This window comes from Anopheles merus, chromosome 2R, assembly GCF_017562075.2.
Source record: "Anopheles merus strain MAF chromosome 2R, AmerM5.1, whole genome shotgun sequence".
In the NCBI taxonomy this organism is placed as follows: Eukaryota; Metazoa; Arthropoda; class Insecta; order Diptera; family Culicidae; genus Anopheles; species Anopheles merus.
Genome location: NC_054082.1, coordinates 36630322 through 36643936, shown reverse-complemented (window position 1 = coordinate 36643936; position 13615 = coordinate 36630322). Strand labels below are relative to the sequence as shown.

Here is a 13615-nt window from a genome sequence, read left to right as displayed (position 1 = left end):
AGCTGCAGGTATATGCTGCTGTAGAAGAACTGAAGAGTACACACTTTTTAGTGTATTTGGTTTGATTAAAGAGACACCTTTGAGTCTTTGAGACTGCATGAGAGTTTTCATTGTGTTGGTCTTTAGCGAACGAGAAAGTGATAATGTATTATTGAGTCGACAAATTCGCTGCAAAGAACAAACACTGTCACGTTGTACTTGATGGCAGCTGATTATTATTATTTATATTTTTTATGATTCTGGTAATAGGCCAAACATTCTTTCCCCCACTGTACCCCAAACACCGTGAAACGAGAAATGAAGCAGAGTTTCGATTCCTACTCGACAGAGGTGGTAATAATCTGAACTAACACGCTGCTAACCAACTGCATACATCGTCAGCATGCTAGCTGCCACCGGCTGAGTCAGAAAAGAGAAGTCCAAATAACATTCCGCTCCATGTGATTAGGCGCTTGGCTGTCTTATCTTCTGCAACATTAAACATAAACTGACCGATAGTGGCCGATGGTGGTGCACACGGTCATTCTGTTGAGCGTGGTCCTCACTGTGCTTCGTCCGGAGCCTCGGCAGCGCTTCTATCGCTTTGAATAGAAGCCAGAAAGTGGTTTGTTTGTGTCGTGCTAACGGGAAGAAAATTTGTATCTCCGTTCGTGCGACGATACCCGAGTGAAAGTCTATCTATCGGTTTGCCCTGTGCGCTGCCGCTCTAGAGTGTACGATCTTCCTACGGTTGGATTGGATGGTTCGAATGTGGATAGCAGTGGTCGAGTGTTGTGTGCCGGTACGAAAATCTAATACCGGTCGGTTTGATTCGATTATTTTCGCTTCATCAAGATAATTTCCGCTTAACCCGCGGTTTTAACAGGTTGTGTTGTTGTGTTTTATTCATTTTCTTCACACGAGTGTGCTAGCAGTACATAGCTATGAGTGGCAGATGAGTATGTTATAAATCAAATTGTATTGAGCTTCCGCTGCAAGTGATCTTTGGCGGTCGATTTTTTTAACCACCCTTCCCAATTTCGAACGGTTTATTTTATGTGTGCTACAATTTAAACAGAAGCAGTTTGAAGAAAGATTGCACTAACTGTGCACAGGAAAACATTGCGGATTTGATTGAGCTATTTTGGTGCATTGTGTTCCGTTAATGTTTAATCAACCAAATGTTAAAGCGGATTTGGAGCAAAACATTGAAGAGAATGCCCCAAAAATCGTAGGTCGATGATTAGGGTATAATTTTGCTCCATTGATACGTAACACTGGCTGGACACGTGTCGAACAATAATGAGAGCTAGTGGTGATGAAGGAAATACCAAAAAACAATATTTGAAATTAGATGATTGGACAATAAGATGAGTTGAGTATAAATAATGAACTACTTATCTCGTGCCTTCACCTAAGCTGCTCTATTACAGTGGATATTTTACCACGCTCGTAAATAATTGTAGTTAGTTTCGTATGCGTTTTTATTATTCATTTTATTCATTTCACTTTCGTAGCACACCACCACCGTCGGCTGGCAGCAAATTTCAGGTGGCAAATTAAAGCACCACACTGAGCGATAATGTTTTATTGCAACACCTATAAGCAGGCTGGGAAAACAATTCGCTTTGCGCCACCATCGCTGTTTCCATGGTGTTAGACAGGAAGATGAAGGCACATCAAGAGGGATAGCGGAGAGCTTTGCTACTGGTCCCCACAAAACAGCGCTAAATTTTGATGGCAATAGTTGAGGCTAAATTTTCCGGGTGCCCGTGTTTATGTGTGGCGCTTAAATTTTGACAAATTAGTCCAGAGCAAATTTGACCCCACAGCATCAGCTGGCGCAAAGGCAAACGAGGCGTGAAACCGGGATAGCAATGGTACGATGGGAACCGTTTGCTCACTGGTTATCCAGTTATGATTTGCAGTGCTACTGGTGTTTTGGTTTTGTTGTTGTTTTTTTTTGTTTTACTCGCAATGATTATGCGAACCACTAGATAGAGCGGTCGTGCTTTATGCTTTGTTGTTTCAATTAAAAGTTTTTCAACGACGCTGGTGTTTCTTTTTTTTATATATCCATTTCCACTTTTGCGCGTCAGTGTAATGCGAATGATGACGCACTTGGGTCTTGCGGACGCTACCGTTTACGTTGTCACTTGAAGGTTTGATTTGTGTCATTTTTCTGGCATAAATATTCATCACATTGCTACTAGATAACACGATAACTAATGAGTGTCTTCTTATAATTGTATTTTTAAATCTTTTGTGTTAATCTACTTTGAAAAAAGCCTTTAAATTTAATTTCAATCATAAGGAATATTGGATGAGAGAAAACTCAACGAACAAGACAAATTTTTGTTTGCTTGTAAAGCTTACATTTACTTGTGAAAAAATGCATTTGTAGAAGGATTATTATTCGGCTAGCCTTTATTTCATCATTTTATTACAAACACTCTTAAATATATACATATATTCTGAATAATACAAACAAACTGTTGCTGGCTACAACCCTTGTGTTGGGACCATTTTTTTCTAATTTACAAAAAATCTCCCCCACAGGGCGCACCACTCGCGAGTTGCCGGGATGTGTATTAGTACACGGTTCTCGGAATGATTTGTTTTATTCTGACCCGCGGCTGGGGCAAGTAGGTGATACAGCAGATGGTGCAAATAAACTACAACAAAGAAAACCTTCCATTCCAATCTATAACCGTCGCAAACCGAACGCCGGCAAAGTGGTACGGCGTGTGTCCGGGAGGGAGGAGGACACACATGGAAAAATGCTCTCCGTCACCGTGTGGCTGTCAGAAATCCTCTGGCGAAGTAGTGTGTACTGCCTTTGCTTCAAAGTGTGTACGGTGTCGCGTTGGTCGCGCAACGTAGCACTTTGCGGTGGAAAGAAAAACCCATCTTCTCCGCCTGCCTGCCCGTCTCTCTGTGTGTGTATACTGCCGCGGTAAACTAACAGCACGACCGAAGGTGGGCCGTGTTGTCATGCACCTGCCGGTCTGCGATATGCATGCGGTGAATGCATTTTGGTCCAGAAAAAAGGTCTTCTATCCGCTGCGACCAGGGCCGCTACGGCGAGGTGCTTTAATCTATGCCACGAAAGGTACACTGAGTTTGGAGCTGCACGTTCGGCAGGAATCCGTACCACATTGTGGTACGTTGTGCATGTGTGTGCGGACGAGAGGCGCAAGATGCATATTGCATCGGCATATGCCAGCGTGGCAGGTTCTGCCGGTTCTAGTGCAGAGGGCCGGGCACGGATGCCGATGCCGGGCGTGATTGAAAATAAACATGGAAAATCGTTTTCTACGTGGCAGCCAGTTTTTCGTGCACAACATACAGCACAACAAACCGGTGGAGCAAAACGGGTGCGGAACGGTGATGTGAAGATTGGGTGTTTTCTCTCCTCCCATTTGACGTACACATTTGACTAACAAGTTCGTAGCAGTATCTTCTCGAAACATGCTTTATGCTCCCTGTGCGAGGAGAAAATGTTAAAAAATGTCAAACGCTCAATAAGATTACAGTTCCGAGTGGTGTGAGTATAATTTAAATGGGATGTAAAATTAATCGTATCAACTTGGGCGATGTGTTACACCGTCGCCCAAACCTCCTCTCTGATGGGATGTAGGCTAATGTGCAATAATTTAGCATTAGAATATACTCTCTCCCCTGAAAACGACGCTTCCTTATGGAATGATATTTATGTACGCTCCCATGCTGATGATGTGGATGGATAGACATGTTCCGTAATTGATGGCGCGGTGGGAGCACGGGAGCATGTGTTTTGAAAACCGAAAAACAGTCCCAGGCACTACGCAACCAGCGCTTCTTAAAATATGCTTCTTTGGACATTGCACTGCAAGAGATATGCTCGCTCCCTGGTGGTGTGCAGCCGTAAAAGTGCTAAAAATGACCGAATTGCAAGCTGCAAATTGTGTGCATCACCATAAGCGCGGTGCCATTTCAGGGTGCAGAAGCACGGTCCCATTAGCAAACGAATGCCCTCAGTGTACTACTAATCCACACAGACACATGTCTGCGAGTTCGGTGACCCTGGTAGTCTAAGGCTAAGGCGTGCTCAGTTTCGAGTTGTACGCGAAGATCGGTCGGTCCAACTATCGAACGAGGATAGATACGTGCCCGAAACAGGTGCCCGCGCTACAAACCACGGCGGCGGCAGTTTGGTGGAATGAGCACACTGAAATAACTATGACCCGTCACAGTGCTTCGGAATCCCTTCCCCAAGTACATGCTTTTCATGTGTCCACGCTGCGATGTGATGGTGGATCGCGATTAGACTGTGGCGCAAACGCTTGGGAAGATGTCCTGCCAGTTGTCCAAACTGACCCGGTCCTGGCGGTTTCCCACTTCGCGCTATCAAACTGGCTAAACCTGTGTGTACGGTGAACAGTGCGCACCGCATCCCATGAATACCCCGTTTGAAATGGTTGCACTGAGTGTTTGCCCCCTGACGATGCCGATCGTACACCGTGCTGAGCGCGCCGCCGTGTTCACTTTCCCGCGGATTGCGCCGAGTTGACTCGTCGGCGTGGAGGAGACGTGTTTTGCGTTCGCGATTCTGCCGTAACTTTCTACGCCGTCAGCCGAACGGAAGAGGCGGGCGGAACAGATTGGAACGGATGCTGAAAATTTAAACCGGTCAGCTTAGGGTGGAAGACAGTGGTAGGGAACAGGCCAGCGTGAATTAGGTGCATCGATGCACTTTTGCGTTGCTATCAACCGTGTAACACACCGCTGGCTAAAGGGTGTTTATCTACAGTGGTATGGGTGGTTTGTTGCGGGCAGTTTGTGGGAAAGGTAGCAGTATACTCACAGCGTAATAAGTTATTTTGGATGTGCAAGGTATGAAGAAGATTTAAAAGATAACATTCAGGCGATACTAAAAGAGTTTGAGTTCAGACCAGGTTGACTGTCAGATAATCTAACTGTTAGTCGACCTAATCTTTGATTTGAAATTTAACAGGATGTTGAAGCTTCTTTCTTGTATAAACCGCAGTTAGACAAACAAGAACATTATTTTTTTTGTAGAAATATGGAAAAGAAATCATGTAAATGACACTTGCTGACATCATATAACAACGGAGATGCACTTTAACAAATGACAAAACACAGAAAATATCACGTGAAATGTAACGGCTCTTATTGATGCGTGATGATAAGCATAAAGTGCGTCCCGGTGTTCCATCGCCAACAACACCATCCGTGCGAGAAATATGCAAGGTGCACCATTTTCCGGATTGCAATAAAATCCGCTCGCAATATCTTGCAATATTTATGGCGCTGCTGCACTTATTTCTCGCGCATCGACAGCAGTAGTAGTATAGCGCTAGCTCGTAACTCACCCCAAGCGTTGGAGCATTTAAACATCGCTGCAAAACAGCGCATTAAATCCATCAATAAAGTTATCTGCAACGATGCTAAACCCCTCAATGCACTTCCAGTGATGATGAAGATGCACTGAGGGGTACTGTGTTGGCACTGCTGGTAAAGTTTAGTTTGGCGTAACATATGCTCGTATGAGATGTGTTTTGGAAGGATTGTTCGTTTTTGTTAGTGCTGGATCACTGAAAATTGAACAAAAAACTTTTCCCAAACTCAAAAACGCGAATCACTAAGAATGGCGCATAAATGCAGAAACCATTCTGAAACGTCTTTAAAAGTTTCTATAGTAAGAATGCCTTAAGCGCTTCTGTAAATGTTGTTTTGATAATTGCAAATAAAACATTCTTCTTCCTTGTCTGAAATGTATCGTGAAGTGGTTACATCTGACAAGCTATCGATTTCAATTAGCGATATCAGTTTGATACATTTTGACTCATTCGCTATAATACTTTTCGCCATAAAACTTTCGCGACCAGACACATGCGTGTCGAACTGTTTCCATTTTCTATGGATTTAGTGCTACTTTGCTTGATGAACAGTCCCAATGCCACACGTGGCTGCCTCTGTAATGGGCATGTTACGCCCTGCTGGACAAATCCCTGTTGGGGTAGGCTATAATCGCAAACCGCTACGACTCATCGACAGGTTTTAGGACACTGCCATCGTCCATCAGCAACCTCCATTCCGGGCTAATCCTCAGGAGATCAATTTTAAAAGATTTCGTTGAATAATATTAGCACTCGATTAGGTTGGTTTCAGCATTTTCTTGAAATAGAATCTAATTTCCCTGTTCCAACCCTTTTTTGTGTGGAGTGCGCTAACGATATGTAGCTTCTCTGTTGTTTGTGGAAGTTTGGCGTGGTTAACATTAAGATTCATCTTATTGATCGATGTCTCCAATGTCAGACACTGCTCTTCTGCGGCAGTTCGACCTTCAAAAGCCTTTGGATCACTTCCTATCCATCCACAATAATCGATTTATGATAATCATCGCTAGAGCGTATTTGGTGTTTGAAGCAATGTAATCTTCTGCTTTAAATTGGTTTTTGTGTATGTGTGAGTGGGTATTATTTATATAACATCAAACCAATCACCATAACCGACAAAGGGCAATCGATGCACCTAAGCGTGTTGTGTTTATTATATGTGGGAAAGTCATTTCTACTTTATTATTAATTTTGTATGTTACACGTGCAATCAAACTGTTACACTATTACTGTTGTGTCTTTCATGGCACGCGACTCAATCGATCATCATGTGGACGAGGACGACAATGACGATGAAGGTACGTGTTGGTGTCACGGGCCCGGCCCCATGTTTTATCGATAGTTCCGATGAACCGATGAAGCTCACGGTTTCTTCACACATTTCTTGGCTGCGGTTGTCCCGCTTGGGCATGACTCATGCTTCGGCTGCGAAGTGATGGTGCAAAACCTGTTTCTTGACCTTTGCTGCGAAATATCTGCATAACAAAATTAACAACCTCAGTCAGATGGCGACGGTCAAATCGATCGGTAAACACACTTTCCCGTTCCATCTCTTTGGATTCTGGCACGTTTTGCGAACACCACATCTGAGGGAACGCTTATGTTAGTGTGTGCGCTCAAATACATTAGTTGTCATTTATTTGTTGCAATTAGTTTCAACACAACACGAGCAGCAAGTGTGTGCCGATTGTTCGAGGTCAGTTCGAAAGGTCATTTGATTGCTGTTATTTGTTTTCGCTAGAACCAATCAATGGATGGATTATTGCTGATGCTGTTGCACATTATTATGGTTTGTGCAGTGCATTGATGTTTACAAAATTAGGCCTTCGTCAGCTTTGTTATGGCCCAAACATGTCCAGTTATTTTCAAAATTCGATGGCATGAAAATTAGTAAATAAACGTATAATGTATACATCAAAACAAGTACATATGTCTCACTGCTCGAATGAAACTTAAATGCAGCTGCATATGAGGTGTTGATGCTGGCATCACGAGAAGTACACCGAGACGTTCCTCTACATGTCGAGCATTATTTCATTGGGACAACATAAATAGAACTATTCTCGTAGTTCCGCCACTTTAACTTCTCCCGGGTGTTGTCATACGGTTTTGGTTCGAACATCTGCAACCTATTCCTTAACCGAGCCGAATGGGCCAAGGTCCCCGGTGTGTGACTTTAGATGGTTGGAATTCTTGTTTGCTTGCCTGTGGTCGCACGTACGCCCGATCATAAAGTGAGGAATTTAAAATTTATTGAAACAACAATTATCGCCGCGTGGTAGTGTGATCGCGCACAGAGAGTGGGATAGATTCTTTGGTGCAGTGGCTGGATCTGCGGTACTCGATTTGGTGCACGAGGCAAAGGTTATGGGGCCGGTAGTGTTCGTATTTGCTTGGTTGTTGCTCTTGTCCATGCTCATGACATTGAAAATTTATACCGCTCGCTTCCAGGGCGATTTTCTCATCTGCCGAACCATGTTAAAGCGACCGTGTGTCATGGAGTGATAGGGTAACAATGCTATTGCGAGTATCTGTTTAACAGGCGGAAGCTGTCCCAAGCGTGGCAAGAAATGACGATCCCGCTGTGGGACTGGTTGTGCTTTAAAAGCTGGTAGTGGGTGTCATTTTAGTAAAATTTATCGACCGTAAAAATTCCACCAATAAAGCAAAGATCACGATACGCATCGATCGCGACGATGATGCTTTCCGGTGTGCGTTTTGGGAATAGAGGGATCGGTCCATTCGTTGCGTTTTGCGTCATTATTGCGCCGTATAAAACAAACCAGGGTGAATAAATGCACGATAATGTGCTTTTTTTTGTTCATCAGACTTCGGCCACAGTAGGCATAAATTGCAGGGCAGTGCATTCATCCGGATATGAGCTGATCCACGGGTGAAGATATCACCTACGGCGGACGGGATCATTCACCACGGAACGGAAGTAATTTAGCTTAACGAAAAAGCATTGTCGCAACGATCAGTTCCTTCCGTTTGTAGCACGGTGTGTGTGTGTGTGTGTGTGTGTGTGTGTGTGTGTATGTCGGTATGTGTTGACATTGGAGAGGGATAATTATTTAAAGAACTTGGCACAATCCGATCATCCGTGATTGATCAGCGACGTCAATCGAGGCTCGCCGGTAATGATCGATGTGCGAAGGAAACGGGCTCAGTTTAGACAAACAAACACACCACGACGCCCCTGACAAACATTGACAAATCTTGATCCGGTGTTGCATGGGGAGGTGAAAAAAAAAACGGAAGTGCCTTGTCTTTTCTCGCGTGCTGCACACCGACAACATATTGGATGCACTAAACTTCGTAGATACCGGAAGCGCCGGATCGTGCAATCGTGCGCGTACTGTGTGCGTCAAAACTTCCGATGTCACCTTCCTTCACCGATTGTCCTCGTTAGCTGAGGGTGAGGTTTTGCTTTCGCCGTTCGCCCTTCGAGAGATTTAGCCGATCTAATCCCCTGGCGAGCAAGATGATGTGCTACCAATTACCGATTGCAGGCGACAATGCTGAAGACTATGACGACGAGGGTCGGGGGCCTAAAAATAGATCAACTTCGCTGTCTAATCTCGCTGAATGGCTAACACAACAAGCACGGCAATATTGTTAGTGTTTCCTTACCTAGCAGAAACCGTTTCCTCGATTACATGTGAGGAGAACGGAAAACTAGCATGTTAGAGATCGAAGGCTCTCGACGGAGGTGTCTTTGCTTCATTGACGGTTTGCAGTGGGAGAAATATAACTGTTGCATTTTAACTGTCTGTATGTCGCTTTAAGTGTTGTCTTTAGTTTTGGTTTAGTTAAGCTCAACTGTGTCAGAAATCGTCTTCAAACTCATGTCAGAACGTTCTGGAATTATATAGTGCTAGTTGCCCAGGAGCTCTTGAATTTTCTGGGAATGGCACATTTCTCAATAATAGAAAATTACCATAGTAGCTCAACAGTTTCCTCTTGATACGTTTACAAGAAATAGCGTTAAGTTGAGATATTATCTAAATTGATGTCCCAATATATCCTAACACAGTGTCTTATGTACAATTATGATTTATTATGACGCGTTGTAAATAGAAATAATTATTGCAGACGAGCCTTGCAGATACTCCGAAATTTGTCCGAAGTTGTCCGACCGGGCTATCACCTTGGAACTTCTCTAATATGTCTATTTAAACCCCTTCATACTAAAATCGAAAGAGCTCGCGAAATTAAAGGCAACGTTGGAATGGCAACATTTCGGATGTAACACATCACAGTTGACCGGACCGATATGGGTTCTAGAATGTTTCTTTAAGAAAAAAAAAAAGAAAATTTATCGCTCCTTTAATCCACACGATGATGATGCGTGTATGTAGGAAGGACAAATAGCGGCAGGTCCATATCTTATTCGAAATTTACCGTTGCGATCGATCGTTGCGAGGGGTGACAGCGCTCTTCTTCCACCGTCAGTTCAGCCGTTCTGACGCGAATGGAAACGCAAACTTCTAAGCTTCTTCAAACTCCAATATGAAACCAACGCCAAATACCTATCTCCCCTCTCCCGGTTGTATTCCTGCTTCATGTCCGCAAGACCATATAGCGATGTCTTGGTTGGAAACCTTTTTCGACCGACGTTGGATTCATTCGGCATTTCATTAAAATTTCTTTTCCTCTTTCTCTCTCGTTTCAGGCGGTGATGCGGCGGTGGTGCGGATCCATTTTCTAAATATATGCGTCTGCGTGGTCGCTGCGTGGCTGTGTGTGTCTCATATGTGTTTGTGCGTGTGTGTTTCAACATACCGTATCACCCTTTTCTGTCGGCAGCGGCGCGACACGGGTTGCCCAGTGCGGTACGAAACTCCAACAAACCCTAATCCAAGTGGGCAACGAGCCCCGTTAGCTCAGGTTGGAGTTTACGCACACACACACACACTCACACTCACGTACGCACGACGTCGAATTCTCCCTTGCAGTGCGGTCTGTGACACACTAGACATAGGGGGAAGGTAAACTAACGTTTTGTTTTTGGGGCTGCCGAGACACGGCTTAGCGCGCTACGTCAGGACTAATTAATTACCCACCGCGCGTAGCGTAGACTCGCAACTGCGACTCCCCGTTTTCGATGCGTGCGGCATTTGATGTTGCTGTATGTGTGTGTGTGCGTTTCGATGGGGACATCTCATGGTGGATTGTGTGTGCTGCAATCGGTCGGACCGGAGGAAGAAAGATGAAGGGACGGCTGAGACATATACACACACATATATACGCATCTATACCTTCGACGAGCTCTGTTTGGGATTGCGCAGGCGTACCTTGGTGATCTTCAAAGAGTAGCAGAAGGGCGGTTAAGGGGAAACGAACACCACTGCCACCGTGGACTGTAGGCCGGCGAGAATACGCGTGCGCAATCGATCGATGGCAGTGCGCCTCCTGCCTCTTGTACGATCCCCGGGAGTGTTGGAGGGGGGGAGGGAGGGAGGTGTGTCGTGAAGGGTGTGCCCACGACGAGAGCAACAGGAAGTGTGTTCAACATCACGTCCCAGTCGCGCACCGTGCACAACCGCAGTCGCGAGAAAGATTTCCACAGTGTCAGGTCGCGCTCGCCAGTCGGTTGTTCCGCCCGCGTATTGATTCTGCACGATCCGTGTCGGCCTCTGAGTAACGTTTCTAATTAATTACTCTTTTTGGGTGATGGTAGTGTTGGGGTTTTCTTTTAAATGCGTCAGCCGTGTGTTGAGCAAAGCGACGTGTTCGGTGCGATAGGTTTTGAGGGCGTAAAAAGAGGTCCTACAGTGGGCCAAAATGAAGACCCCGGTAGCAGAATAGGGTGGTGGTGGTAAAGCATTTGCGTGCGGTGTATGATGATGCATAAAGTGGTAAAGCATTTGCGTGCGGTGTATGATGATGCATCTGAGCGCAGGGAGGGTGATGAAAAGCAACTGCAGGGAGAAAGTGATGGATGGGTGAAGGGACAGGGGGTGTAAAATTCTTTCCTCAAACCCTGTTTCCCCTGTTCTCGCGCAGTTCGCCGCTCCTATACCGTGTGCCGCCCGCTGGTGTGTTGCGTCTGTGCGTGCGTGAATAGCACGGTGAGAGGAATTTCCCTGAAATGTGGTGCTTATGTGTGTCTGTGTCTGCAGAGTAGAAAATTCGGAAAAAATGTGAAAAACAACGTCGGTTGAATGAAAGCTGTGAGGGGAAAGGTTTTGATCAGGCGCAAATCAACCGAAGGAAGACGTTTGATGACCTTCGATTCGGAAAGGAAGGAGGGATGCTGTGCCTAGGGATTATGCTCTCGATATACGCACGGTGTGCGTGGTGTTGTAAGGCGTAGCTGCAGACGAAATGTGTGCGATGGAAAGATTCGAGAACATGTGCCGTGTTATCGCGTTAGCGGCCGAAATATCAAAGCGTTGTTGCAAGAGTATCAAGATTCTGTTTTTTATATTCATCAACGTTTTCCATGGAATCAAAAATGTTTACTCACTTAAAAGAGGTGCAAATTTGTTGCGTAAACAGAAACAATAGGGGAGCAATAGTTTGTCAAATCGAACCGAAAGGATACTTCCAACCAACACGCACTCACTTGATGCCCTATTGACGATCGTCGATTGCTTTTCACAGCGGTGCGGGTTTTCACGCGCATTTGCATCTTTGGCGCGCGCGTCGGCTGACGATGCACGGCGATGCGCACCGTCGAAGGTTTCGACCATTTCGGCCTCTAAAAATAGTGCAGAAACAGCAAAACAAAACCAGCGCATACAAAAAAAAAGGCAACAGTAACGACAAAATCGACCAATCATTCGACCGAACAGCTTTCGGAATCAAGGCGCTTTCCACCTATCATGGCCAATGTGTCGTAGCGTAGATGGCTTTTTAGCTTCTATTCTAAGTAGATTAGCGCTATTGATGCTCTCGTGTGGCTATTTTCTGTTTGTTTCATGTCTTTCATTTCCCCGCTATTATCGTTACCTTTTCATTTCATTTCACCTTACAGGTGTGCGCAAGGTTGCAATCTTTCTACACTGGCCGAAGCCGACGCCCAGTGTTTTAAGCTGCAGTGCTTTCGTTTTCCATTGCGGTACACCCAACGCGAGCCTCAATGAATGACGCTTTCGATTATTACTATCAACATTTGTACCTTTTAAGTGAGTTTGGTTTTGTTCGTGTTGTTGTGCCGTCGTACTAAAAACGCTTCCCCGGCTAGTGCCTTCCTCCTTCCTGAACCAGTAATAATACGGCAGAACGGCACTGTGTGGTGTAGTTTTAGAATAGGCTCTAAAACTGTGTTTTGTGCACTTTACTTTCCAACGATCCTCCTCCTTCCCGTTTTGCGAACTAGCAGAATGCAATGAAACAATGCCATCAGCTAATGTTTGGTTCCGTTATCTTGTTTTATCTATTTTTAAAATATCGTTTCAAGGTGCCGCAATTATTGACTTTAACGTGAACTAAGCTAGCAAGTTTTGTGATGATATTGGTGAAAATGTGTTCAACATTGACTTGAAGATAGCGGCCTGCGTGGCAGTATTGTAGAGTGAAACAAAGCGCGTGCCCTTTTTGCGCAAGTGTAGAACATTTTTTTGTTTAGTTAAATAGTGTATTAGACAAGCGCCGAGCAAGGTTTAATTGCTTTTTGGGTAAATACTACGATAAACGTAATGTTTTTTGTTTTGTTTTTGGCACTCGAATGTCCTTTCATAACAAACTCATCGCTTGTTTGGCTCCATCCCATACTGGATGAGCGTATATTCGCTAGTTTCGTTTTCACTGGCTTGATATTTCATACTGCAGTTCGATTAACCTGTTTCCTATTTTGTTTGTTTAATACGTTTTGTTTTTTGTTGCTGTTGTGTTTGTTCGTTTTCGTTTGTTCGGCGTTATTCATGTTTGTTGTGCTGTGTAATTTATTTTTTTGCTATTGTGTTAACGCCATGAAATTTCACTCCACTTGCAACTTGATGTCTAACAGTCACTCCATTTTCCATACGTTTATAACGATTTAAAGCTGTGATAGAATTAGGATGCTTTCGCTCTGCAGTTTACAAAAAAATTGGCAAAAATCACGTTCGCAGCACGCATCGCCGGCCGAGCCACTCGCTGGGGGTGACGGGGGTAGAGTGAGGGAGAAAATCGAGATCGATTTTCCCGCTCACCCCGGTGGGCCACCTCGTGCTTAATACATTCTGATGCACTAATCAATTTCCAACACGATGTTTCATATTTATACTTATACTTCTATTTCTTTT

The 13615-nt window shown here is 44.6% G+C and overlaps 1 protein-coding gene across 17 annotated transcripts in view; it reads left to right on the top strand.

Annotated features, from left to right (window-relative positions):
* The window catches only part of LOC121590341, a 64134-nt gene that overhangs the window by 15228 nt on the left and 35291 nt on the right, over window positions 1–13615 (top strand). For 6 of the 17 annotated variants that reach the window (XR_006004411.1, XR_006004410.1, XR_006004409.1 and 3 more), the window contains exon 1: window positions 12371–12514. The exons of 3 other annotated variants lie outside the window; for them this stretch is intronic. Coding sequence is in view for 4 of the 14 variants with exons in the window: in XM_041909928.1 (XP_041765862.1) it covers window positions 12469–12514 (46 nt within the window). In the remaining 10 variants the exon portion in view is untranslated. Of the gene's footprint in view, window positions 1–10056; window positions 10074–10931; window positions 11025–12363; window positions 12515–12789; window positions 13007–13615 lie in introns of those variants that run through there. 8 more of the 17 variants (XR_006004412.1, XM_041909918.1, XM_041909917.1 and 5 more) reach the window with 7 other exon arrangements.